This window comes from Chamaea fasciata, unplaced genomic scaffold, assembly GCF_029207755.1.
Source record: "Chamaea fasciata isolate MVZ Bird 193981 ecotype frontalis unplaced genomic scaffold, bChaFas1.0.hap1 SCAF_7, whole genome shotgun sequence".
Lineage (NCBI taxonomy): Eukaryota > Metazoa > Chordata > Aves > Passeriformes > Sylviidae > Chamaea > Chamaea fasciata.
In genome coordinates, this window is record NW_027094092.1 from 42,333,308 (window position 1) to 42,361,166 (window position 27,859).

At 38.0% G+C, this 27,859-nt stretch overlaps 1 protein-coding gene across 4 annotated transcripts in view; it reads left to right on the top strand.

Moving 5' to 3' along the window:
* NRXN3 (neurexin 3) overlaps positions 1-24,012 on the top strand; it is a 980,761-nt gene extending 956,749 nt beyond the window's left edge. For 2 of the 4 annotated variants that reach the window (XM_066188590.1, XM_066188589.1), the window contains one exon: positions 20,437-24,012. In XM_066188590.1, the coding sequence (XP_066044687.1) occupies positions 20,437-21,362 (926 nt within the window). In that variant the 3' untranslated portion in view covers positions 21,363-24,012. The remainder of the gene's footprint in view (positions 1-20,436) is intronic. The other 2 variants (XM_066188591.1, XM_066188593.1) reach the window with 1 other exon arrangement.
* The last annotated feature ends 3,847 nt before the right edge of the window (positions 24,013-27,859 follow it).

The following is a 27,859-nucleotide window of genomic DNA, read 5'->3' on the forward strand; positions in this document are numbered from 1 at the left end:
CTGACAAAGCAGAGTAGAGAGGCACTGTTATCTCTCTGCTCCATTACAGTGACGCCTCTGCTTATACAGGGCCTGAGTTCTGAATGCAGTTGGGAAGCTTAATAAGCGTAGGGAACTGCTGCGGAGGAAGGAGATTCATTGCAGGAAAGGATTAAGGGATGGCAAATGCAGTTTCCTTTTATAAAATCCAATAAATCTGAGCTTTACTTCTCTGACTGGAGCACTGGAAATGGTGCTGGAAATAGAAAGCAAAGAAAAAGAAAAGTATATGAGTGTATAAATATATTTATGCATATGTAATATATAGTAAATATACATGAAAAGTACATGTATTTCATATACATGTAAGTATTGTTCAGTTACATAATATGATTACAGATTTCAGATAGTTCTAGCAAATATCTTAGATGTGTAAACAGAGTGCTGGTAATGTCCTGTCCCCAGGAGATAGACTGCATGTCATATTTTAGGTTTCTCTGATTCCACTGTCAGAAGTGATGCACGTGCTTTAGTTCTCATTTACTGTTAATGTAAGTTAGCAATAGTGCATATAAGCATTTTCAGTGGTGAGTAGCAAATCATGCTCTTAAATTTCAAAAGTAGACTGTTTGCCAGAACTGAACATTAGATCAGAAGGAGTGGATTAGGTGATTCATAGCACATATAGAAAAAACCCCAATTGTATGTACAAGGAATTCCTGGGAGACTACATTTGGTACTAGGCTAAAATTACAAAAAGCAGAAAGTTTCTGCTGCATTCCTCACTTGTTTTATAACTCTCTCTTCCAAAGCTTTTGTCCACAGCATTTGTGAACAGGATATTGATTTTTCTTTTGGGAAAGAAAGGAGTCAGCACTTGGATCTCTATAGCAGTTTGGAATTTGGATGCAAATTAAATACTTTCATAGTAAAAAAAATGCAAAAAAATTTGATTCCTGTATATATGCATGTGCATGCATATTTGCTAATTATATTAAGCACATGTCTGGAAAAACTGGTAGCCTGATGAGATGTTGAGTGACTTGGGATTAATGATAGTAGAAGGTATTTAGCAGTTTATGGTATTAGGGCTAAATTTGTATAGTTATTTGTGGATTAAAAAAATCGCTACATAGAGTTAGCTAGACCTTACCTCACAGACTGGGAAAAAAAGTCCAGATGATTTAACAAAGAGGAGAGACTTCAGCTGGAGCATTTCAAAGCTCAGCTGTCAAATACAACAGCTTGTTTTCATAAGGTGCATATCATCTACATTTTTTACTGTATTTCGTTACAATGCTCTGCTTTATTCTACACTGTTTGAATACATAAGGATTGCCTGTTGGTTTTCTGAGATCAGGCAGCTTCTGTCTTTCACTTACTTTTTTGAGCCCAGCTAGTGCATCTGTATTCTGCACATTAATATTCTTGAAGGCAGCAGGGATAAACCCTCCTTCCACTTTTTTTTTCGTCTTTAAAGTTACTATTTCCATTTTTTTTTTTTTTGCACTTGGTAGTTTTATGTATCTTCTTGATCTTATCTAACATAGCACCCAGCCCTATATGTCAGGCAAGGTGACCAGAAATGCACTGTTACTACTACAGTGGCATTGTTTATCTCAGATTTGAAGTGTGTTTAGTATTTGCAAAAGTGAGAAACTTTTCAGACCTTTAGTAAGAGTGATGCATGATATTGTCTGCTTTTCACAAATATCATAATCAGAGACGTTAAAAGGATGCTTCCTTAGGTGTCCTACTTACAAGCTGTCATTGAAAGAAACATGGAGCAACGCAGGGAGAAAATTATTTGTAGGGCATGCAACAGTTGCAGAGGTGGAAGGAGGATAAAATACTGCTGAGTTTAAAAGAAGAATTGCATTAATAAAGGAGAGGAAATGTTTCTAAATAAAATTGTTTTTTTCATTATGAAAAAAGCCGTATTTGTTTATGCAAAAGGAATAATTTCAGCCATAGCTATACGTGAATGCCACAGATGAGCAAGCAGAAAGTGTTTCCTCCTCTTCACTGATCTGTGTGTATGGTTTTAGAGACCAGTCCACTGACTTTTAAGGTTTTGTATCCTGATGGTCCCTGCACAATCCAAGCACCACTAGGATTAGGGAATGGGTTCCAATCTGTCCCTCACTTTTCCTGTGGAGTCATTTACCCATGTTCAATTTAAAATTTCAGTCAGTCATATTTCTGTAAGATCACTGAAGGCAATAGGGTAGCTACAAGGTTGCTGAGTACATACCTTAACCTACAGTCTTGTCTTTTGAGTGGTAATGATAGGAGACCTGAACTCATCTCTCAGATCCCTGGCTTGGGTTGGCCACAAGTTGGTATGAAGAATATCTTTAGAGCTGGAAGTAGATATTTTTCAGCTTGGAAAATCATCCACTGGGACATAATAAGCAGGAAGCACCATGGTAGAGCTTTGAAGTGGAATGTGCTTTTTTAAGAGAAAGGTGAAACTGAGGAAAGAGCAGAAATGAAGTGTATTTTCCAGTTAACTCCATGTTATGCCTCCCTACCTGTGAAGGCAGAGTGCATACAACTGTCATCTTATCTCAAATCTTAGTGCTGCTGTGCTGAATTCTGCTCTTTATAGTTCTGTGTTTGCCAATTGCTTCCCTTTCTCAGTATTTTTCAGCTGAGGTTACCACTGCTAAATTACCAGACAATGAAATAAGACAACAATAAAGAATTGTGATGGAGCTGTAAGACAGCAATAGCAACTTATAATTTGGCTTCTGGCATGCTTCCATTTTGATGAATAATTCAATGCCTTGGAAGGTTGTGAAAGGAAGCCACTTTGTATTAAACACTTAAATTTACCATGAAAGACTAGCAAGAATTGTTTAGGCACTGGAAAGAAATGGCAAATCTGCCAGTTCTTCTTCAGTATAATGTTGGTCCTTGTGTCTGTTCTCATTTAATGTCCTTTGCAGAAGGCAAGCAACAGGTTCAAGTGTCTATAATGAGCCTTTTGAAGGTGAAATGTGTCTTCTAACTTCAAAACAGTGCTATTCATTAATACCCTAATAAGGCAGTAAATCACAGGGCAATAAGTTTAGAATTTGAACACCTTTTTGTTCCATTCACAAAGTTTAAAGCTAAAAGTGTGCCAATAGCAGAATTGCTCAAATAAAGTGTTTGTTCTATTAACATAATGTTTCCAGCTCCATCTCTTTTTTGATTGTGCTTAAGACCATCAATTAGATTAAGAATATGAGTAGAAATAATGAATTCATAAGAAAAATAATTCTGCATGAGAAAATTTTGTGGCTCATACAGATAAAGGAAATTAGAGTCTATGAGAAAGTAATAGACTTTCCTATTAAAATCTAACCATACAATGTCTTACTTCATAGCAGAGGAAAGCCTAATATGATATTTTTTTTAGCTTCTTTTAATTAACTTTCCATCCTATTAGACTTGATCTGCAGTTAACTTTCATTTCACAGGTATTCATGATTTTTATGCTCCTGAGAATTATTAAACCATGAAGTTCAGGCATGATGGTTAATAGCTATGCAGTCATTTTTCAGTTGATTTTCTAACAATTACCCTGAAATTTAAATGTAAATACTTCAGATAATACAGTAAGCAATCATATGGAAAGCATATTCAAATGTATGACTATATAGCCCTTTAAATATCGATTCCACAGCAATCTGACCTGCCCTGGTGTATGAATATTTACTGTTGGTTTAAAACAAAACAAAAATAAACAAACAAACAAAAAACCCCACAGCATACCCTCACATCCCCCCCGTCCCCCATCCCCCTTCTCCATCCATTTTGAAAGGTAGTGCTTCAGCTTCTTTAAAAAAGAAAACAAACTATTGGGATAGTGGGATATACATTATCTTATCATGGTGTGAAGATTAGGGAGAAAGAATGCCAAGGCCTCCCAGCTTACCAATGCGGTAAGCAGAATTAATCAATAGCAAAAAAAACTCATCGTGAATTTTTGTTTAAAAAATCTGTATGGACCTGAAGAATTTGGGTGTCCATCTCCTCAGCTTTAGTCATGGACATATTGGCTTTACTTGTGGTTCTGAAATAGATACAATTATCATAGTATATAATCACAGGATTGTTTGGGTTGGGAGGGACCTCAAATATCTACTTCCAGCCTCTTCACTATGGGCAGGCATGCCTTCCACTAAACCAGGTTGCTCAGGGTTCCATCCAACTTGGCCTTGAATATTTCCAGGGATGGTGTTTCTCTGAGAAACTTGCCCCAGTGCCGCACCACCATCACAATAAAGAACTTCTTCCTAATATCTAATTTAAATATACCTTGTTTCATTTTGAAGTTGTTGTCCTATCACTACATTCCCTTATAAAAAGTCCCTCTCCAGCTTTCTTGTCTGCCCCTTTTAAGTTCTGGAAAAAAGGTGCTGTAAGGTGTCCCTGGAGCCTTCTCTTCTCCAGGCCAAACAGTGCCAACTCTTTCAACCTGTCTTCATAGGAAACAAGCTCCAGCCCTCAGCTCCATGACCATCCTCTGGACTTGCTTCAACAGGTCCTTCTTTATGTTGGGGGCCCCAGATACTAATACCATTAATACTAAAGTTAACTTTTGGAATGAGATCTGTTTCTCTTCTAATCCAATCTTTTATGAAAACAGAGCAAATACCCTTCACAGCCACTTTCTTGCTGTAATGCAGCCTCTGATAAACAGCTTAAAGCGTTGGATTCTGAATCACAGTAGAATTTATTCCAGTCATTCACGTTGTTGAAAAAGAGGATTCAAACTTGCCTGCAGCAGCCTTCCATTGCTGTAATCCTGAACTTTCAAACGAAAATTTGCAAAAACAGCACCCTCTCTTTATGCTTCTGCACTGCATGGCTAGTATTAAACTTGCCTGTAAAAACAAACAAACAAGAAGTCCTGCCAAAAATTCATTCCCAAATGCCTGAGTCACAGCACCATCCCCTCTTGTCTTTTCTAAATGATAGACAGAACTAGCTCACATTGGAGGCTCCTATACAAAGGATTCCCCTGCAGTGCTTCAGCACTAGATAGCTCATATGCTAGTTAGCTCTATTGTATGTCTGGTGCAGTCACAAGTGCTGCCTAGTAGGAGAATTGACGTCAAAGGGTGGATTAATAGGCATTTGCCATTCCATCTCCAAACACCTCTGCTTGAGATCTCAAGAGTGCTTTTAAACATTTATTAAAATCAAAAAGAAAGAGCATCTCACATTGTCTGAAGTGATGTGAGGGAACAACACCTAACCTACTGCTCAAAAGCTTGGCACTCCATTTTTCCTTTCCAGAGGAAGAGTTGAGGTTCTATTTATTTATGTATACAGATAATCGGGGTTTCTACCTAGGGTTTTCTTCCCAGTGGTAATTTTGTAGAACCTGTCAGCAGTCTACTGCTTGGTAGTGAAATTCTCTCATCAGTAACAGTCTCTTATGTAGCATTTTTCCTTTACAGGTCACTGGAGATTACACCTCATTGTATGCAACATCAGCTCATTTTACAGATGGAGAATTTGGCATAGCCTTTTAGGATGGCTGTGGGGAAGTCCTTGTATTAATTCTGAGGACTCTTTTGCCTCGTTTCTGTCTGACTAAGACACTGAAGTCCCATAGTCATAGGACTCAGTTTTGGGCTTCCAAAGGCTTCTTTGTAACATGAGGAAAATAACATTATGAGCAGGGCTGTACTGCTTCTGCCATTTGGAAGATGAATTTATTAATCCCTGATGTAGTGCAGTTTTTTAACATGTGCTTGAATAGGTCGTTTCAATAGTTAACTCTTACACCTCAATTACTCTAGGAGGGAATTTAATATTGCTTAAACTTAGAATAAAGCATACCTATAAGAATAGGTATACCTATACCTATCATGCCCTGTGATTAATAAAATGAATAATTTTCGGTGTGAAGGCACAGGTAAATTAATCTTGTTCAAAGCCTACTGGAATAGGCCTCTTCCCAACTATCATACTTTAAGTTCTCTTCACTCTATCTTTTACAAAGAGCTGATGTTCACAATGGTGAAAAGACATGGTTCATTATTTCTTCTCAGTAACTGCACAATGTAGCTTGATATAATTACCAAGGAAATTGTGTATTGTTGTTAGTTGGAATTCATCCCCATGTTTGTGATTAACAAACATTAACACCCATGTTCTTTCCTAGAGCTTATCCAACACTTTCCTTGGTACTGTGTGTACACTGTTAAAGGTCTGTGGTTGTACTGATTCCCAAGAATAAGGTATATTTGCATCAGTGGAGAATTCTAAAGTGGAATGCTTTAGATCTTGAATGTCTTCTAGAGACATAAGTAATGCCTGGGGTGTTCCTGGATTATTTAGCCATCCAAGAAGTAGAAAACACTTTTCTTTGTGTGGTTTTTCTTTGTTTTATTTTGTTTACAGCTCCAAGATAAAAAGCACAGTATCTATCTCTGGATACAAGCTTCAAACACAGGTTCTTCCCAGCACTGATTTGTGCCTGTAACAAAAATAGGAAATACTAAAAGAAGAGGGGTTATTGAGGGCAGAACTAGAATTATTACTTTTCCTTCAGAAAATAAGTTCAAGTTCATTGCAAGAGAAACCTTTTACCAGTGATTCTACTATGCTTTGGGTCCTCCTCTCACAAAGCAAGGGAGGAAGTTCCATCCACTGAGTTACTTGCGGTTGGATTAATTGCAGACCTTGAAAATGTAATGTGCTTATGCTGTTCTAGTGATTAATTCAATTACTTTGTAGGAACTTTCAACAGAAATGGCAAATGTAGCCCAGTATGAAAGTGATTGCACCGAGAAAGGGTTCTGCCTACTTCTGAAGTACACTACCCCCTTTCACATAGTTGTAAAGAGTGATAAGCTCTCACCTTAGCCTCCTTTTCTCCAGATTTAACAATCTCAGCTCCTTCAGCCGCTACTTGTAAGACTTTCCAGACCCTTCACCAGCTTTGTTGCTGTTCTCAGGACAAGTCCCAGCACCTCAGCGTCTTTCTTGAAGTGAGGGGCCCAAAATTGAGCACATAACTCAAGGAGTGGCCTCAGCAGCACAGGGAGACAACCACTGCCCTGGTCCTGCTGGCCATGCTATTGCTGACACAGCCCAGGATGCCACTGGCCTTCTTGCCCACCTGGGCTCACACTGGCTCATGTTCAGCTGCTGCTGACCAGCACCTCCAGGCCCTTTTCTGCCAGGCAGCTTTCCAGCCACTTTCCATCCTGTAGCACTGCCTGGGGTTGTTGTGACCCAAGTGCAGAACCCAGCACTTGTACAGTTTATCTCAGCCCATTGATCAATCTGTCCAACGGCATGTGACTTCTTAGGACACTGCTACTGAGAAGATATGCAGAAGACATTAAGTATTTGCTAGGATTTGGACAACCTGATGACTTGTTTTTTTACCTGTCTGCTTCATAGCTGTATACTGAAGAAAGGAGGAGACACTAATACAGCTTTGCTGCTTGCTCCATATTTGTGGATTAGCAGAAAATTATGAATTATGTACATTTTAGTATTCCATAAATATGCATAAAACTTTTGCTACATGTGTTTGGACCAAAAACAGTAAACTATCCCTGCTCCCATTCAAATTATTGGATGACACTCCGCTGCTGAGTTTGTCAGTATGAGAACCTGGGTTTTGGTTGCAAAATCCCTTCAGAAAGACTTCTTTCCATTTAACTGACTTCTAGGATTAAATAAGTTTGCCTTTACATTTTTTTTTTTTAAAAAAAAGCCTTAGCTGGGCTGACTACTAATATCAATCTTCAGTCTTTCAAAAAGAACATACATCAGATCTTTCTCCCCAGAGAAAGAGACCGTTTAGAGATACATGGGAAGAATGCTTTCAGGGCAGTGATACTGGTTGGGCCGCTTAGCACTGGAAGCATCAAATACTCTTTGATTTGGAGGACTGTGAAAAGATAATAAGCTTATGGCAAACACCTGAAAAATTCTTTACCGCTGTGGCAGTTTAGCCCTATGATTTCCTTAGCTCTCAGAGCTAAAAATGTGCTTTCATTTCTGATGATAGTTTTTCAGCTCATTGCTATAAAGAAGCCCCACTAATTAACTCTTACACACAAATCCAAACAGAACAGCATGTGGGACTTTGCCAGTCATTCGCATATAGATATTCTTACTATGGATTGCTTTTTTATTTCTAAGCTTCAGATGTGCCCGTGGGCTTAGGAATGAGAGAGCTTTCTACCAGTATAAACACCTGGTGCAAGGGAAGTGATATAACTAATTTATATTCTTAGGCTCTTCCTACCTCTGTGTATTGTAGTGGACCAGCTAATTCAATACACTTCTCTTGCAGTTTAAATTAGTGCAGATAGCTGATGGGAATCACCGGAACAGATTTTTATTCTGAATTGAGTGTAGGGAAGAGGATGTTCTTTGAAACTTAGTATTTAGTCCTATTTATCTATAATCTATTTGTTACTTGTTGTATGCTAAGCATTTGTTTGGCTGGATGTCTGAAATACACTATGAAAAGTTAAAAGCATGCAAGAATGAACAGGTTGTTTTGAGAGCTAGTACAAGCAGGAAGAACAGGAGCTGTGTTGCTGTGGAGAGAGCTCATATAATGTGGGATTCAGTGTGTTAGGGAAGAGAGAAACTGTCAGCTTTAATGGAGCACAAGGACATGAAGTTGTGTCAGGGCAGTTTAAGTTGGATATTAGAAGAAGGTTCTTCACCCAGGGGGTGGTTGGGCACTGGAACAGGCTCCCCAGGGAAGTGGTCACAGCACCAAACCTAACAGAGTTCAAGTGTTTATACAATACTCTTGGGTGCGTAGCGGGACTCATCTTGGGGATGGTGCTGTGCGGGGCCACAGGTTGGACTTTGATAATCTTAGTGGATCCCTTTCAACTCAGCATATTCTGTGATTCTGTAATTCTGTGATTCTGTGACTAGAGTGGTAAAAGACATGGAAGTTCCAGAGGTTAGCATGAACCTGGGTACAGTAGTGCAGCCCTAGATCCTAATTTACCATCCATCTTTCGTATTCCTCTCTAACACACACAAACACACAGAGAGAGAGAGAGAGAGAAATGTGCATTACCTTCATTTTTTTCATTTCCCTTTAAAATGCAACTTGAAAAGAAAAAAATAGTATAACATTATCATTGAAGTCACTGAACAAGGGGCTTTTTGTATAATTGTTTCCCTGTTGATATATGGATTTGTTTTCATTTGAAAACACTGGCTATCAGCTCAATCCTTCAAGCAAGAAACTTGTAAGCCTTGATAATACAGATGTTTATACTCCTAGTCCTTTGATCTACTTTAAGTTTTTGAAAACAAATATATAAAAAAAAGCTGCACTAGTTATGCTTTTTAGTCTTTGTTTTTCTGAGGAACAATTTGCTAGGTGTTCAGTAATAAAATAGCATCTAGTAGCTCTGTGTGGAAGCATTTAGGATCCAATTTTCAAATTAGGACATCTAGTTTTGACAATTAACAGCCAGAATTTTTTTAAAGGCTGATGAAGGTTTTCCCAGCTCAACAGAAATTGCTGGACCCAGATTTTCTGAAGAACTCTACTTCTATTCAAGCACCTCTATGTCGACCAAATAAAAAATTGTTTAGCACCCTTCAAATCCTCTTGGAAGGCAAACATCAAGATTTCCTTTACAAAATCTTGTCATCTCTTGAAGTGTCTCTGGTTCCAGTTGTGGTTCTCTCTTTTGATCTTTCAGGCAGTAAAAGGCTTTTCCAGACCCTCATGCAAGAGTTAGGCGTTTATCGTCAAATAGGGCATAAGTATTTTCTGGGGAGGCCTGACAGACTGCACAGTTGGCAACCAGACTCATGCCTTAGAGTCTGTTTTGCATCAAAGAGAAGGCACTCAATTCTAATGTGCTGAAGGGGGATATTTCACTGCTCTGAAAATCCAGCTGCAAGTTATGACAAATACTGATTAAAATTCAAAGCTTAAATGCCTCTTTGTGAAACTCCCTAAGTACAATTAAACCAGAGGCTCAGAATCCTGGTGGGGAGTGATGTCCAGGGACACTAGCCTTGTAACCTTGCCAAACAAAAATCTCCACTGAGGTCTGAAAAGGCCTCACTTCTGCAAAATTTTTTCCTCTTCCTAACCAATATTTTCCAATCCACAAATGAATCCCCAAATTTTCCTATGCAGACCAACATTTTGCTTCCTGTAACCTGCATGTTTTGTCCCTGAGATAACCCTAACCAGGTTTCCTCTTCTGTGGTTTGACCTCTTTCCTTCCTAACACATTTACCAAAGGGATGTAGGAGACAGGTCCAGTGTAGCCTCCCAGCATAGGCATGGTACATTCCAGCTACAGCTGCACTGTGCTGTTAGTCAGTGCAACCTCATCTCTTCCAAAGCAGAGCTCTTATAACACCCCTCTCAGAACTGGACAGTTTTCAGTAATACATCTAAAATCAACCCAGGCTATTTTATTTTTGAGGGGTTTATACTTATTTAATATTCCCCAGAACTAATATTGATCAATCAGTGGCTTGAGAGGTGCTACTGCTCCTCTTGTTAATAAGTACCAAAACATCCTACCTGTTTGATATCGTATCTAAACAAAAGTACCCCTGGCCAACTCCACAGGGAGGATATCCCAGAATTATTCCCAGAAACTCAAGACAGCTCCCACTTCAACTGATTGGTGGTACCATGACCTTATGATGGCTTATGGAATGATCTTGCTGACATTCCTGATGAAAACCGAAGGTGTATGCAGTGCTTACAGCCTGATTTTTCCACCTCCTGGAAAGATTAGTCTTAGGCAGGGTCCAGAGCTTTATATGTAACTTTTTTGTCTTTTAAAACACCAAACAGAACAGTTTGTTTGTCTGGGGTCCTGAGTTCCTTCTTGGAAGGACTCTGATATCTAGGTGATGGTCTTTATGCAAGAAAAAAGCAGATATCATATGCGTCATTAAGGAATTCAGAGGAAGCTGAGGACCCCTCGAGGACATACAGTATCTGGGATACAGTTTTAGGAAAGAACCAATTAGTAATATCTCCTTGAACTTTTAATACTTTTGTAGCATAGGAGAAGGTAGTCTCTGCCTTAATGCTAGCAGTGGCAGCATTTTCTGCCACTAGGCAGAAAAATAAATGCCACTGATTTCAGGTGTGCCTTGGAGAGTTAGAGTCAAAACAAGGGCTGGAGTCTGGTGTTTTGAGTGGATTCAAATGGGTCAAAGTCAGGGTGAAAAGTTTATCCTAGCATAGCTCATAATTTCTCCTCACCCTTTTCCCCTTCTGACCTCCCCCAGAAATGCAGAGATCCTGCTGGAATGTGCTTTGCCCTTTCTGGAGAGGCATGGATGGTACACCCCTTGTCCGCCCCTTCCCTTCTGCCTGCCCGCTCCCCAAATCCTTGCTTGCTCTTCTATTTTTCTACTTTCCCTAAATGCAACTTACTTTAAGCATGCATTATTATTAACATCCTACAGTAAAATTAAGCTATTATATAACCCATTTGTCGATCTCAGCCAATTTCTTCTATCTTTTTCTATGTCTATTTATGACGTACATCCAGACTGCACGTCTTTTTTTTTTCCTCCTCTCCATGTTTATTTTAAAAATAAGTGATAAAAAAGATGTATTAAAAAAAAAAGCAACACTTAAGGGTGGTGGGGTTTTTGGCCAACATTTGAAAACATATTTGAATGGGAGGGAGACAGAAGGAAAGAGAATCCAATTATTTAAAAAACAAAAATCAAATTATGAAAGTGTCCCTAGACTGCTTTGTCTGTTCCTTTCAATGTGTGCATCTGGTTTGTCCATCTTTGAAGCTGTGTGAAATAATTTTTTCTTTAAAAATAAAATTTCGAAATCCAGCAATTGTTCTTATCTCCCTTCTTCCTGGGAACAAAGTTGTCTTCTTCATTTTTTGCTTTTTTTTTTAGTATATCTCTACATTGTTATATTTTGATGTATTTCTTTTCAATGGTTGAATTTCTATCTTAGATTTGGTATGTTCCAATCTAATAATGAAAAAAAAACAAACAAAACAAAAGAGTTATGAATTGTTTTCTGCAATTTTCCCCCTCTATTCCTGTCTTTAAGTATGGAACTACTTCACTGGCAGAATCCTACAGCTCTATTTTTGAGATTCTCTAGGGAATCTGAATATAAAAGCAGTGTAATTTGACAGTGGGGTTGGGGTGTGCAAACACAATCTTTACATTTGAAGCAGTACATTTGATGTACTCGAGAAATGATTGTCTCAAATTACTGAGAATACTGATGTCAATTTGATGGACTTCAGAAAAGATGATTCCTAGAACAAGAAGGCTGTGGGTAGCTACAGATGAAGTTGTTCTAATTCCAATGCATAAAACTAGTTTCCTTGGTTTTTTTTTTTTTTTTGTTTTATTCTCTGGTTATTCTTATTATTATTATTACTATTATTATTATTATTAGTTTATGTATTTTACTGCTATTTTTAATAGAGAAAAGTCTTAACTGTTTTTATAATTTGAGAACCTTTAATGAAAGTGTAAATATTAATACTATAATTATTAATTTTTTGTAACTTGCATGTTGAAGAAGTTGCAGCTTAGGGTTTGTGAGATTGTCAATGTTAGAGTTCTGTTCTTTCTTTTTGTTGATGGGCATGAATATGCTCATTTGTTTTTGTATATTGCCCATCCCTTCCTTACAGCCAGAAGCTCTAATGCTGCTAGATCACTCCGTACCGCCCTTACATGGACATGGCAACTGACTTACACATTCACTCCCATCATCTTCATCTCCTGTGTAGTACACTCATAGATTTTTACACTCCCACTCCATCCACCCTAAGCATTTTTTCTTCCCATAAGTTCCCCTTCACCACCCCTTTCTTTAGCATTGTTAAAATTTTATGTGCAGTCATCCATTCCTTAAAACACACACACACAAAAATTATAGAAAAAAAGAAAATGTTTAAAAAAATATATATCAAATTGACCAAAAAGGCAAAAAAGCAACAAACTTTGCTTTTCGAAAAACATTATATGTGTAGATATGCAAACAAACAAAAGTAAATTCAATAAATTGTACAGGATTTTTCAACTGCAATGTGCTAACAACTTTACATAAGATAAAAAATACAACCAAAAACAGCAGAAAAAAGAAAAAAAAAACAAGTTCAAATTTGTTAAGGTGCAAGATTTTTTTCTTTTCATGTTATGTGGTGTGGATGTATGTGTTGTTGCCTCCCTGTATCGCCCTTTGTTGTAAAACAAATATATTTAAAAAGAAATAATAAACATTTTGCTAAAAAGTTTTTAAGAAACAACGCAAAAAAAAGCAAGTTACAAGAATGTGGCAATGCTACTTGTCCAAGAGCATTCTTACACAACTTTCTTTTGTAAATTTTTCCTTTCATGCCAAAAAACATGCGGGCAATTTGTTGATGTAAGTTGACTGTTACGAAATCAATGTGGTATGCTTTCTAAATATTTTTATGTATTTTTGGTTACCTTTTTTTAAAGGAATTTTTTTTTGATTTTCATAATTTTTTTCAGTTCTCATAGGTTTTGATTTTTCTTTTGCTGGTAAAGTGAAGTACTTGTTCTGTTTTTTCTTTCGCTGACCTTGTTGCTGTGGCATTTTTATTTTCTAGTGTATGGTTTTGTTTTAGGAAAATTTATAAAAGTTTATTTATTTTTTAATCAGTTTGTATTTGCCTTTATGTTATGTGCTCTTTGTATATTGTCAATTGCCATATTGTATTGTGCAAAGGATGGGGTGAAGGAGTCTGAGGCAGTTTGGTTCTGTTCTTTTTCAGTCCCCCTCTAGAACCTTTCTTTCCCTTTGCCCACACAAATCGCCAGTAATGTTACTTCTTTTTGGGCTACTTAAATTGTATTTAACCTGGTGGTGTAGCCTTCATGTCAAGTTAGAATTTATGGGAATTCTTTAACATTTTGGTACCTCTCCGGGTTTTCCTACTGCAGCTCTACACCATTCTTACTTTATTCCCATGAAACTATTTTATTTCTATCAAATTTTTTCATTGCTGATTATGTGTCCGATGTCCAGTCTAAAGGATACTCTCAAGTGTACTCTTACCAGCTTAGTTACCCTCCATATTAATATTAGTATCAGACTTTATAGCATCATCCAGAAATGATGCAGACAGATCCTGAACCTCTAAAATCTCCTTACTACAAAAGAGGTTTGCATTAGTTTCTTCAAAAGGCAGTGACAAAAAGTATGAGAAAGCTGTACTTCTTTATAAGTACATATGTTTTCACCATTTCTGCATAGTAATGTTGTGCTCAGCAGGTATATTAGGTTCAACCATCAAGTCCCTGAGACAACTGATACTGAAAACAGAATAAAAAATTATAGTGAATAGGAAGCTGTCACCAGGTAATCAGAAAAGTTTAACATAATGGTGGGAGATAGAAGAGGGCATGCCTCGATTGGTTCAGAGAAGCTCACTGTGCACCAAAATACTTGGTTTTGCTCTAGAATTTTGCTTCTAGACATGATGTCATGTCCTTTCTGGAAGCTTCTGTTTCACTGAAACTCTGCAAAGGTAACCAATAATTTACATCAGTAACAGACAGCCCAGCGTTAACTTGAGATTCGTGACATCTCAAAGTCTGTACCTTCCTGTTGCACATGAGCCATCTGTTGGGAAACACCACATTTACTCATGTCTTTTACTATAATTGGAAGGAGGGGCTTAGGAAATGCTTTTCAACCAACTCCACCAGAAATTCAGTTTTACAGAATCACTTTGAGGACTACATAGTCTCTGAAATGAAAAGGAGATATCTGAGATAAAGAGTTGCAGTATTCCATTGTGAAAATCACGTTTTTCTCTCTACCAATCTCTGTCCATTGCAATTAATTCAGACTGCAAGAGTAGAAAATATTAAGAATGTTCATATACTAAATTTTGTGTTAGCATCATCTTTCCTTTGAATCAGAGACTATATTCTGAATAATTTCCTCTTTTTATCCTCAGAGGACTCAGAGCAGAATTAACTAAATACCATTAGACTGAAATTTATGAACTCAGTCTTTTAATAAGGAACTGCTGTGTTGATACAGAGGGGGAAAAGGTAAGGAATTATTTCTCTGGAAAGTATTTAATATTAAAAGTGGAGTCAGACTTCAGAGGAACATCAAAAGAATAGAATGAAAGTTGCAAACTTTGGATGCGGAATTTCAAGTACCTGCAGGAATGGATGAATTGCGCAACCTTTATGGATGACATTTTAAAGCTCCTCAGTAGCAGCTGGAAAAGAGAGGGACAATGTGTTCCTTATCATCAGGAGAAGATGAATCTTTAAGGCTTCCTTTTTGTGTGCCTTTTGTCCTGTATCAGTTTGATGCCTAAAATTCCACTGAAGTAGTTGTGGCTCCAAAGAAGAAAACCAGTGGCTGCTAGTTTTTCATGTTCGTTTATTTGTCATATTTTTTGGTGCCCTCTGCATTCCTGGCTTGCCCACACCATTCTCACAGTTCAGAAGGCTTCTATTAAATTTTGAACACTCTGTCTCTTACAGTGGCAGAGGACTCTGACTGGAGCTCAGCTCCAGAGGTATGAATTATGTATCTATAAATAAACTCATAAAGCAAAAAGCAGGGCAGCTCCTAGGCTTAAGTAGACCATTTATATCCCCAGTGCTCCTGGTGGTTTAAAGAAAAGCATAACTCTATGAAAGTAGTATATGTGTTGCATTAAAAGGCTAATTTTTAATTAATATATGCACACTTTCTGGAATGAGAAGGCCAAGCAAACCGCTGGGCTGTCTGGTGTAAGATTTCCCACCCCACAGACTTCAGTTCTCTCAGAGCTCCTTCCAGTTTGGTGTTTTTTGGGGTTTGGTGGTTTTTTTTCATCTGCACTGTTGATGAGCAAATAAGTTTTACATCTATGTCACAGGAGAGGAAACAATTTGATCTGTTTCTTTTTTGTTTAGTTCTTCAGCATTGTGTCATCAAGAGGAGCTTTTTAACAGACATATTTCTATGCCATGCTTAGGGGAGAAAGCACAAAGTAGGTGAAGAATAAATCTGGAAAATCCTTGTGAAATCTTTGGATTGCTAAAGTAATCCTGAACTCACAGCATACCAGTGAACACTTCTAACAGGTGGTTAGCAGCCAACAGAACAAAAAGGGGAAAGGAAATCTGTAACTGCCAGAAAAGAGCCTTTATCATTCGCAAGCAGAATCTAAGTCTTACATGAATATTTGTTGGAAAGCCGTGGCCCAAACTGGGTTGCAGCCTTGCTTTTTTTTTTTTTTTTCCGTAGCACAGAGCAATTTGGAAAGTGAACCTTTAAGTTTTATTCAAGGCTGCAAAGCATTAATTTTGCAATTGAAAAATGGGTAGACATTGTGAGGAGAAAACTTGACAAACATAAAACCTCTCTCAAACATATTTCCCTTTGAAATTGTCATGTAAGTTTTTTGAGGGTCTCCTCTTCAGCTTTTACCAGAGGCCTAAATCTATAAAACATTTGCCTTCCTCAGCAAATCGTTCAGGATCCAAATCCTGCATAAGATATTCTTGACAACTAAGTGGCTGTAATTTTTTTGAATCTTTCAGTGTTTACTTTTAAACTGACATGGGGCCTGGGCAAGGGGCACCATTACTCCACCATCAAAGGACCACTGGCTCCAGGCAGCTTCCTGCACCCTCAGCCCTTTTTCTGTGAAAGATGGTTCCCCCTACACGCACTCATAACATGTTGACCATCAGACTCCCTCTCATGTCTCGTACATGTAGAAATGTAGTGCCACGTACAGACTTGTTTGCAGGTATGATATGAAAGTTTGTACTTGCTCCATAGATATTGGTGATCATATTTCTCACACTTTCCTGGGAACTTTTCAGGATTTACATTCCCTGTTATCCTTAAATAATACATTTCTCTTAGACTGAGTGGCATTTTTATCATGCCATTTTTAAGAATGTTTTTAGTCCTCTATAAATCACATACCCCAGGAAGTATTCGTTGTGCTTGCATCCTGTTAGACCTACTGCTTCAAGTTTGCTGTGAGTTTTGCATAGATGCCTAACAATGCAATAAAAGAGAAGCCAGATTTTATACCTAGAGTGCTTTTTTTGACTTACTGTCACACAGCTTTTTTGGATCTCAATTTCTTCTGTTACAGACAATAAAAAGACTAAAAATCAAAACATTATTACCACCCTTGCATCTACCTGATACCCTACAAAAGTAAATGTAACAAATTAACTCCTTCCTGGAGAAGTGATTCCTAATGAAGGACCTTAAACAGTCTCTTAATTTCTTGAGTATGCAAGTAACTATAGTGTGGGTCACTGGACAATTTGAAATAAAAACTAGTAATAAGATTAAATAATTGTATCAAAATTAATCCAGTGCTCCTGGTATGAGTTATTTCTCTCCTCACATACATGGAGACATGAAAGTTTTGTGAGATTTAGTCCTGACTCTGTCTTATTGCCTTCCATCCAACAGACTTGCTGGCATTGAAAAACTCCATGATTTTTCTCCATCACTTATGTAAAGCCCCACTTATCATAGCAAGTCTATCAACTTTACTTAATATTTCAAGATGGCTGTGATCATTTTTATGGTTCCAGTAGTCTTGATCATTATCTCTAGTCCTTAATAGTAACAAAAACTATATAACTATGACCTGGTTTTAAATGCAAAGTTTACTGAGGCAAAAGGAAGGTCTTCATATTTAGTGTGAGATATGTCTGATTCCTTCCAGAAAACTTATTATTAACAGGACCAAAATAACTTCTCTTTGGACAAAAACTACCCAAAATATTGCTCCAATGGGTGGCAGATCAACTACATACCGATGCTGTAGGCCAGTAAAATAGCTTTTGAGAACAAAGGCACTTCAAGGCTTCAGATGAGCAATTAAAGGCTGACAAACTTTTTTTTCCAGTTGAGTGACACGGATGATGAGTGAAAATCACAGATGAGTATTGCAATTGAACAGCAAAACATCTTTAAAAACTGTTTAAAGGAAAACTATCTTATCCCTGACTTTCTGGAACTTAAATTCCAGACTCATGCAGTGTGATGCAATTCTCACTTAAGTACTGTTATTTTTTATTCATTTTTTTACCAGGCTCACAAGGCATACTCCAAGTTCATCCTGAGACCACCTGTTTGCATAGATTATAGATGCTCTACTCAAGCCCTGGATAGGCCTTCTGGACACATATAAATCATATTACATGCTCTAGTTTCTACATCGCTCAGAAAACAGCTCAGATGCATGAGCACAAAATGCAGTGTAACCATTTGGCAGACTACACTTTAGGCTTTTTTACATAATTTTTTTGAAAGCATGTCGTTTGGAGACATTGATACTTATTTCTTCATTCTCTCTGCAGTAACAAAAGAGATATATGAACATACTGAGGAAGCTAAGAAAAATAAACAAAATGTTCAAATTGGCCCTTTGTATCTTAACTTTAAACTAGCTTTGCATGCAAGTATGCAAAGTACCGCATTTCTTATTTTGGCATAATTTCTACCCTGGTACCTCTGAGAGAATTCCGACTGTTTCAATTGATTAAACTGTGTCACCACTTAGTTTCCCATTAAAGAAAAGGCCATATTGCTATTTCAGCTATCCAGATATAATCACACTGTTAAATACCTTTTTCAGTATATTTCTATATTCAAAGTGTAATTTGTTCAAATATATTGCTCTCTAAATACATTTAGAAGGTATTTTGATTTTAGACCATATAATTTATAGGCGTTCTGTGGACATTACTTTCAGAATTCAATGGGAAACAAGTGTATGTAATATACAGAGTAGATTTGAGAGAGTAGAATTTTTGACCCTGATGTATTCAGCATTGCAACAATGCCAAACTATTCATTAACAGTTATTAATACATAACTGAAACCCAGAATTATTTATTTAGAAACTATAATTCCTTTTCTACATCCTACTTAAGCAATGGTGAGTATAAATCAAAATTTCCTATGCATTAGGAGTACTTCGTACTGAGTTGCACTCCTTTGAAAAGATTTAGATTATTCTCATAGTGTCAGCTGAACAAGTCAATTTATATTTCAAGCTGCTTACTTAAATGGCTAGGCAAAGAAAAATTACCCAAGGGAAAATTTATACACAAACTTTCAAAACCAATATAGTTCACTCTAAAAAATCTGCTGATGACCTGTATGTCAGCAGAAGACTATATAATCAGAACTAAATGAATAAGATTCCACACTTTTTTTTTTTAATCCACAATATAAAATAGTGGAGTGTTAACTACCACAGACTCAAAAGTAGAGGTGCAGTCACATTATAATCCAGAGACAACACAGGGCTATTACCCTAAAAGTAGCAATATTGCTGCTCAGAATCCAAATCATAAAAATGATGCACTGACTTTCTTGTTTCATTTGCAGCTTACATTGTTGTAGCATATAAGTGTCACATCTGTAGCTTTCTTGTTCTGCATGGAGAGGAGACCATAAGTCCACCTTGTTTTCAGCCTTCTGTAGGCAGGTAACCATCATGTTAGAAATCAGTAGAACTGACTGCAGCTGTCTGCCTGTCAAGAAATAACAGTAGGTGTGAAGACAACTTCTGCAGTGCAGTCCTGGGCTCAAGTGCTGACTTGGTTCATAAAAATCCTTGTTCAGATTTTTTTGTCAATCACAATAAAATCTATCTTAATTTTTAATCAAATTTTAGTAAATGGATATGAAGAAGAATGGAAGATGAAGATAGCATGGCACTAGTAGCCCCAAAAGATGCAAGGAAAGGGACATTCCTAGTGTCAAACAGAATGCTAAAGAAAGATTAAAAAGAGATGAACATTGAGTAGAGCTCTGTACCTTCATGGACCCAGTAAGTACTTGGTTCTTATTCCATCCCTCACTTTCATGAACCTTCCCACAATTTAAAAGCCAGACAATGATCAAGAAGAAATGGATGAATGGAAAACATCTTAGGGAAAGGAGTCACATACTGCTACAGAGGGTGAGTATATTTGAATGGCAGAGAACAAATACCACTGTTATTTTAAATGAAAATAATCAGAAAAGAAAAATGTGTGGTAGAAAATATGTCTAGGAGAACACTGGTCTATGGCAGTCTAAAGTAATTAATTTAAATATTCTTCTAACCAAATGCTTGAAAAAGATCAATACCAAAAATTGATGACCACAGAGTCACTTGAGAGTATCTCCAAAAGACAAAAAAAATTTGGCCCGCAAAAATTCAGGGTATTTCACTGTGCATATCTAGCATAGGTAGGAAATGGAACATGCCCTTTACCAATGTCCGAGCAGGGTGGGAGGGAATAATGAAAGGCAGCCCCAGGAAAATATGTTGGTAGTATAGTTAGTGAGAGAAAGCTGATCCCTGACACCTTTTTGTAATGCCCAGATCCTCTCCCACCCTTAAGCGAACTGAAACCGGTACATTGTGTCATTAAAATATACTAATCTTCTTTTTTTTCTCTTTTCCATCCCAGGAGGTGAATTAGTTATCCCTCTACTTGTAGAAGACCCTATAGATATCCCTCCTATTGCTACTCGTGCACCCTTCATTACACTTCCCCCTACCTTTCGCCCCCTCCTCACCATTATTGAGACCACCAAAGATTCCCTGTCCATGACCTCTGAGGCGGGGTTACCTTGCTTGTCGGACCAAGGCAGCGATGGTTGTGATGATGATGGCTTGGTGATATCTGGGTATGGCTCAGGGGAAACCTTTGACTCTAACCTACCCCCTACTGATGATGAAGATTTTTACACCACCTTCTCCTTGGTAACAGATAAGAGTCTTTCCACTTCAATCTTCGAAGGTGGCTACAAAGCACACGCACCCAAGTGGGAATCCAAGGACTTTAGACCTAACAAAGTCTCCGAAACTGGTAGGACTACTACCACGTCTTTGTCCCCTGAGCTGATCCGCTCCACAGCTTCGTCCTCGACTATGATGGTTCCCAAATTGCCAGCCGGCAAAATGAATAACCGTGAGCTCAAACCCCAGCCTGACATAGTCTTGCTTCCGTTGCCCACTGCCTATGAGCTAGACAGCACAAAGCTGAAGAGCCCGCTAATCACTTCCCCCATGTTCCGTAATGTGCCCACAGCAAACCCCACGGAGCCGGGAATCAGACGGGTTCCGGGGGCCTCAGAGGTGGTCCGTGAGTCGAGCAGCACAACGGGGATGGTCGTCGGCATTGTGGCTGCTGCCGCCCTCTGCATCCTCATCCTCCTGTACGCCATGTACAAATACAGGAACAGGGACGAGGGGTCCTATCAGGTGGACGAGACGCGGAACTACATCAGCAACTCAGCCCAGAGCAACGGCACGCTCATGAAGGAGAAGCAGCAGAGCTCAAAGAGCGGCCACAAGAAGCAGAAAAACAAGGACAAAGAGTATTATGTGTAAAAAAGAATAATTATTTATATATAAATATATAAATACTTAATGAGTTTTAACTGAGATATCAGAACCATTGCAGCGAATGAGATGATTGGGAGATATCGTTTGTGGGAAAAAGTATTAGGAAAAAATTTCAGCAGTGACTGTTAATGTCTAAGTCATCACTTGGAGTCAGCAAACTTTGCCCTAATGTATTATAAAGCACACTTAGCGTTCTGGAGATGGCGCGCACAGCTCTGCTCTGTTAGTGAACTTGGACATCTCCAAATCTCCTCCTCCGCTGAACTTTCTGCAAAGGTAGAAGACTTCATGGCTTACTTGTTTCATATCTCCAAGTGAGTCTTTAACAATGTTCGTGATCCTTGACTGTATCAATAATTTTTCAGTTTACTTATTAAAAAAAAAACCAAAAAAAAAGAAGGAAAAAAGAAAAAATACAAACATTATTAAAGAACAAAGAAATATTGAACAAACTGATCTGGCTGTGTCCAGCATACACATAATTTTTCGAGATTGGAGGAGGGGAATAAATGATTTTGGAGATTGTTGGTTTTTTGGTTTGGTTTTGGTTTGTTTCTTGGGTTGTTTTTTGTTTGGTTTCTTTGGTTACTTTTGGGTGAGGGAGGGAAGAGTGGAGTGGAGTGGTGTGGGGGGTGACCCAGGACATGACTCGAGAAGAAATCTCGGAAAAAAAATCCATAATAAATAAAGAGAGACTATTACCGTATATGAACTCAAAAGCTACCCATGGTGTTTACTCTGCATATCTGGTTGTATTGTCTCTAGAATCCATCATCTTGTAGTAAGTTGTTTGCTAACAACGCAGTGAAAGTGTCTGATGAGTGGTGCTGAGGAAAATTGTCATGGGAAGCTGGTTCTTTTGGATCTGGCTCCAGTATTTGCAATTGAAGAGCAGATGGGTTTGGGTCTGTTCTGATCAGTCATTGGCTTTATTTGAGTATAGCACTCAGTATGCATTAGACAACCAAAGTATGGTTAATGGGATTTGGAGATTCCGAAAAGAATGCTTAAAAGTTATTAACCATTCTGAGCTGAATATACTGTGCAAAAATAAAGGAGCCTTCCTCTGGGTTCTGGTTCTGTGACATTGCAATGCATGCAAAAAATAATAATAAATCCGTTTAATAAAGAGATCAGAAAGACACCACTGGAGTTCAACTTGTGACAAGACCAATAAATGTCAGAAAAGATAAACACGTGTAAAAGAATGCAAATTACGTAGTTTTTTTGACATATAACTGGTTTTCATATGTAATGTTTTAATTTTGTAGTTTGACATTTCAGATCATCTGTCTTTCCATTTTCCCTATTCTCCCTTTTCCTTCTCTTTTATATAAAAGAAAATAAGCTGCTGTGACACACAAAAAATAATAAAGAAAAAGTTAATTTAATAATATAATATATATACACACAGATATATTTATCATGGTATGTTTGATGGGACGGCTGGAACAGAAGTTCTGTTATAGTCAATGCAGAATGAGAATGTTCTTGAAGAACAGAGTAAAAAGAAACAGACAACAAAAGCAAACCTTAAAATGTGAAGGGAGCGTGTGTTTTAGCTTTGTCACAGTTACCTGTGTCAAAAAAAAAGAATCTGAAATTTTGTTTACATATTTTACTACTATTTTTTTGCTAGTATAATTTCTATATGGATACCCTGATGGTGTATATACTGTTTTATGGTTAAATTGGGAATGTCTTATGTTTTATTTAACTTATTTAATTTGGTTGTTTGGTTTCTATATTTTCCCAGTTATTGTGAAAAGGATTATCTTACTGTACAGAACAATAGTGAGGTGGTTTGACGGCCATGCCTACCATGTGCAAAAAAGTAGATGAGGGAGACAGAGACAGAGAGGAAACCAACAAAAACCAAGACAGGTTGAGAACCCTGGGATATCAGAAATGAAAACTTTTGCTGTATGCGGATGAAAACTAATCAGCTGTTTAGGTTTAGAAATCTACTCTTGCTGGTGTTTATAAGTCGCATGAATATTTGACTTTGGAGAAGTTTCATCAGATACACACGCACATGGGAACTTAAATTCAAAAACACGGTCTTCTCAAACATTTAGAGAAGGCGCTTTCATGTTAACAAATATTTTCAGTGCGTGTATGTGTGCGTGTGTGTGGTGCGTGTGTGCGTGTGTGAGGTTGAGCTTTTTTCTTTTTTATTTTTTATACTAAAAAGAAAAAAAAAGACAGGTTTTAAAAAGGTATGAAAGCACGATTTTAGATGACTTAACTGGCCGAAACTATATAAAAGTTGATTATATCTTGATGTCTGTAAAAGATTGCTGTTCTTGGAGTCTTGGAGTCTTGTGAAATGATTTCCTGCTTTCTTTCTTCCTTTCCTTTTTGCTTTCCTTTTTTAAGTTAAAGGAAAAATATTTACACTTTCCTTTTTTGTGTAAGTTTCTATTGGACAGTTTTTGGGAACATGTGCATTTCTGTATGTGGGCTACTACCATATCCCTGTTGCTTTATGGACAACCTGGAGAATTTTTATTTGAGTTATCGTGATGTTATTGCTTTTTTTTTCCTTTCTTTTTCTTCTTCTTTTTGATTCTTTTTCTTTTCTTAGTTGCATTTTGTTTAAAGATATGCTTAGCAATAAAATGTTCTTCCCAAAGCCCTGGATGTTGCTGCGTTTTTATTTCCAAAAGACTTCAGGGAAATTCCAGATCTTTAAAGGTGAAAATATTCTGTGATGTAAGTATTCCCTATTCCACAGGAGTGTCTAGCCACCAAAGTACAGAATCATGTTCATGTTTTCATTCTTCTCTTAGTCCAAGGAACCTTTTTTCATTCCTTTGCAGGGATATAAATTAAACTTGAGTCAATCTCATACCACTGCCACCACCTCAGTTGCATAGTTCTCTTTAATACGGGGTTTAGTTATTTCAGATAAAAGCATACCTAGGACATCGACTTAGTATGCCCTATCTTATGCGCTCCCTTTGAAGTGTGTAGCTCTTTCAGTGATGTTTATGGGATTCTGGATTCATCTTTGGCCAGGAGTCTATGTTTGATGTACTGCAGCAGGTGAACTCTTTTGGGGATTTAGATAGCTAATTTGATGCAGAAAAATGTTCACTCCATTTTATAGGAGGATCTACCTTAGGTCCTCTGAATTTATCTATCACCTTCCACGTACTACCTAAGGAACATAGTTAATATATTTTGAGTGCTACGTGCTATGGATCAGACTTGGTAGATGGTCTGAGAGTTCACTTCTTTCCAGGCAACCCCAACTACAGTACTGAGTGTTCCTTGTCCTACTGGGCATTACAGTTTGATTCTGGCCATCATGCGAAATTGCCAATATCCTGTCTTCTTTAGCAAGTTGTGCAGAACTTCAGTTCACAATAGTAGTGTGGGGTTTTGACAGATTCAAACTTTCCAAGCTATCTGCCAGGTATTTTACTTTTTACAGGCATCTGGAGGTCAGCCAAATGAGTGTTGCACAGCCCTTTCATTTTCAACCGGGGATATCTCCACCTTTTTTTCCCATAGGTGGAATCCATAGGTGTTTTGAGAAGTGTTTTCCACATGTTTAATTTACAACCAGATTTGACTTAGGGTAAAATGATTGTTCAGGTATTGCCTGTGATTTTCTACGATGTTTTTGCTCACATTTGCATAGGCGAGAATATGTATGTGTACATACATATGAGGTTCTTTTACTGTTTTCAGGTCCTTTGTGAATCATGTTCTGACAACTTACAGATTCCCACGTGTCAAACCCACAGGTTCTGGTCTAATCGTCACTCATTTCCCTCCCAAAATCATTAAATTCCTGAGTGATGACTGGCACCTAATATTTCTGGTACTGGAGCAATCAGCTGGCATGTGGGAGATATAGATCTGAACCTAAATATCTCTTCTAATATTGCAGAAAATTTCTTTATCAGCAAGCAGTTGGTGTTCTGAAAAAATATTTGTTTTTTTCCTCAGTACTTCTTTCAAAACCTGTTATACTTTGTATCATTATGAAATATTATGTGAAACAAGAAATTTCAACCTGACTTATCCTAACCTGCCAGCTATAGTCATGCTTTTTCTCATTTTTTCTCTCACCCATTGACCATTTTATTACTTAGACTAAATGAAAATGTCAGAAAGATTTCATTGCTGCCTAAAAGGCTTGGAATTATTCTATGTCTTTGGCTCATCACAGAACCATAGAATTGTTGAGATAGAAATGGACCCCCTGGAGATCATGTAGTCCAAGCACTACCCACTCACCGAAAGCAGAGTCAACTGCAGTGACTTACCCAGGACTATGTCTAATCTTTTTTACATCTCCACATGTAAGTTCCACAAACTGTCTAGGCAACCTGCTCTGTATGAGCACACTCATTGTAAACATTTTTTGTTGTGGTTCGATGAAAGTTAATTCATTTGTTCCCACTTCCTTTTGCCCTTTTTCTGGGTACCACGGAAAAGGTCCTGGCTCTCTTTTGTTTACAACCTCCCTTCAGGAGTTCATATATAAGAGTAAGATTCCCCATAAGCCTTTGCTTCTTCAGGCTGAGCTGTCCCAGCTCCCTCAGTCTCTGCTTGTCCAACACATTCTCCAATCACTTACTCAACTACATGTCTCTATCAGACTCACTCCAGTATCTGGAGCAGAATCAATTGCCTTATCGCCATCACTGAACTAGGTATATAGCTCTTTTCAAGGACCATGGCTGGGCAGTTGCGCCTCTTCCTGCCATCTTCTACTGGTAAACAAAATCCCACTTACTGTGTCACTTTTTGATGATCCCTGTTTAGATGCCAGGCTTTGTATTTCCAAAACTGTTCAGCATTTACTGCACAGTTGCAGATGTTCTTCACTGAGACAAAGCATGAAGATCTGAGCACAAATGGGCTTTCACTATCCCAGACCTGATGTTGCATAAAAGGACAAATGAGGAGCAATGTCAATGCTGGTTCCTTTTCCAGACATTTCTCTCTGTGCTTCTTGTCTGGGAGGGAGGGTGGACATGCTAACCTCCTCTGCGGTTGCCGTGCCGGGCTGTTTTTCTGCCACAGAAAAGGACACAGTGTGAGAACATACTGATCAGACAGTTTGGTAATAATGATTAAAAGAAAAATATCCTTCCTGTATATTCCATAGTGAAAGTATTTTCAATCATAAGATGGTGATGACTCCCAAGGAAGGCAAATACACATAAATTAAAACTAATGAATGTGACATGACACTTAGAGCCAAAGTTAAGCATGTTACTTCGATGGAGATGCTGTTTTTAATGCTGTCAGTCTGTAAGGCGTTTGCAAAATCACAAAGTTCTGTCAAGGGCCCTGTGAGAACACAAAGTCTCATGCAGCTGTTGCCATTTTATCATACACCCTCCCTAGCTGCCAAGGTTGGCACTGGCTCCCTAGATGTTTCTCATGTGGTGGAACAAATCACTGCCTTTCCCTTCCCACATGCAAGCGATAACAAAGAAATGGAACAGCAACAAGACTTGTGTTCTAGCTGTTAACCTCACTGGTTCTTCTTGGGTTGGTAGAGATACTAGCATTAGAAGAAAGACTACTGCCTGCTGTTTGGCTCTCTGCATGGAACCCTGGCTGAGCTCTGAGAGCACATTTGCCTAGGTGGTGTAGAAGTATTGCCACCAGGGGTGTTGTGATAAATGAAGGAGGTTGGGGTGCAAGGTCTTGGCTGATACTTACTCTTTACTGGTGAAAGTTTTCCCACAGTAGCAACATCTGTTGGGTTATTTAAGAAAAAAAGAATCAGAATCTCTTATTCAATTTGGTAAAACACTGTATAGTAAGCTATCACTCTCTGTTTTCTCTTCAGACATTGCACAGTGCTGTATCTCCTGTCTGTGCCCAAATAGTTCCCAATAACCCCATTTTTCTGGAGTGCCTGCTCATGTTGTCTTTCACACATCAGCAAACATGGTGCCATTCAAGGAAAATTTTCAGTACATGTTGGTCTGCGGGGATTTGATGTTTATAATTTTGGGCACATGGATTGCATGAGAGAGGGAAAAGAGAACACTCAAGAGATTATGTTGGACTGCATAGCTAAAGAAAGGCTTAATTTTTAAAGGTATTAAGCTGGCTAATTCTTATTGAAAACAGGGGAAATCAACTACATAAACACCTTTAAAAATTGAGGCCATTTCAGTGTAGTAGTCAGATAAAGTTAATTAGCTAGTGTTAATTGCTTAGGCTTTCGCAGTACCAAATGGTGTCGGCAAGTGGTGGACAATGTTCTGCTTTTTCTCACGAGGCTTACATAACTCACCTGCCTTCAGAGTGGGAGTAAAAATGAGAGATGTTTTAGATATGTTGTAAATTGCCTGGAGACAAACCCATTTCAGCGTGCTAGGATGAGGCTGCATGAGCATGCTGTTTCCTTAAACTCAATTGAAGCAGACAAAAAAAAAAAAAAAAGAAAAAACAACTTTGGTTTATTTACGTACCTTGTAAAAACCGAACAAAAGCCCAAACCT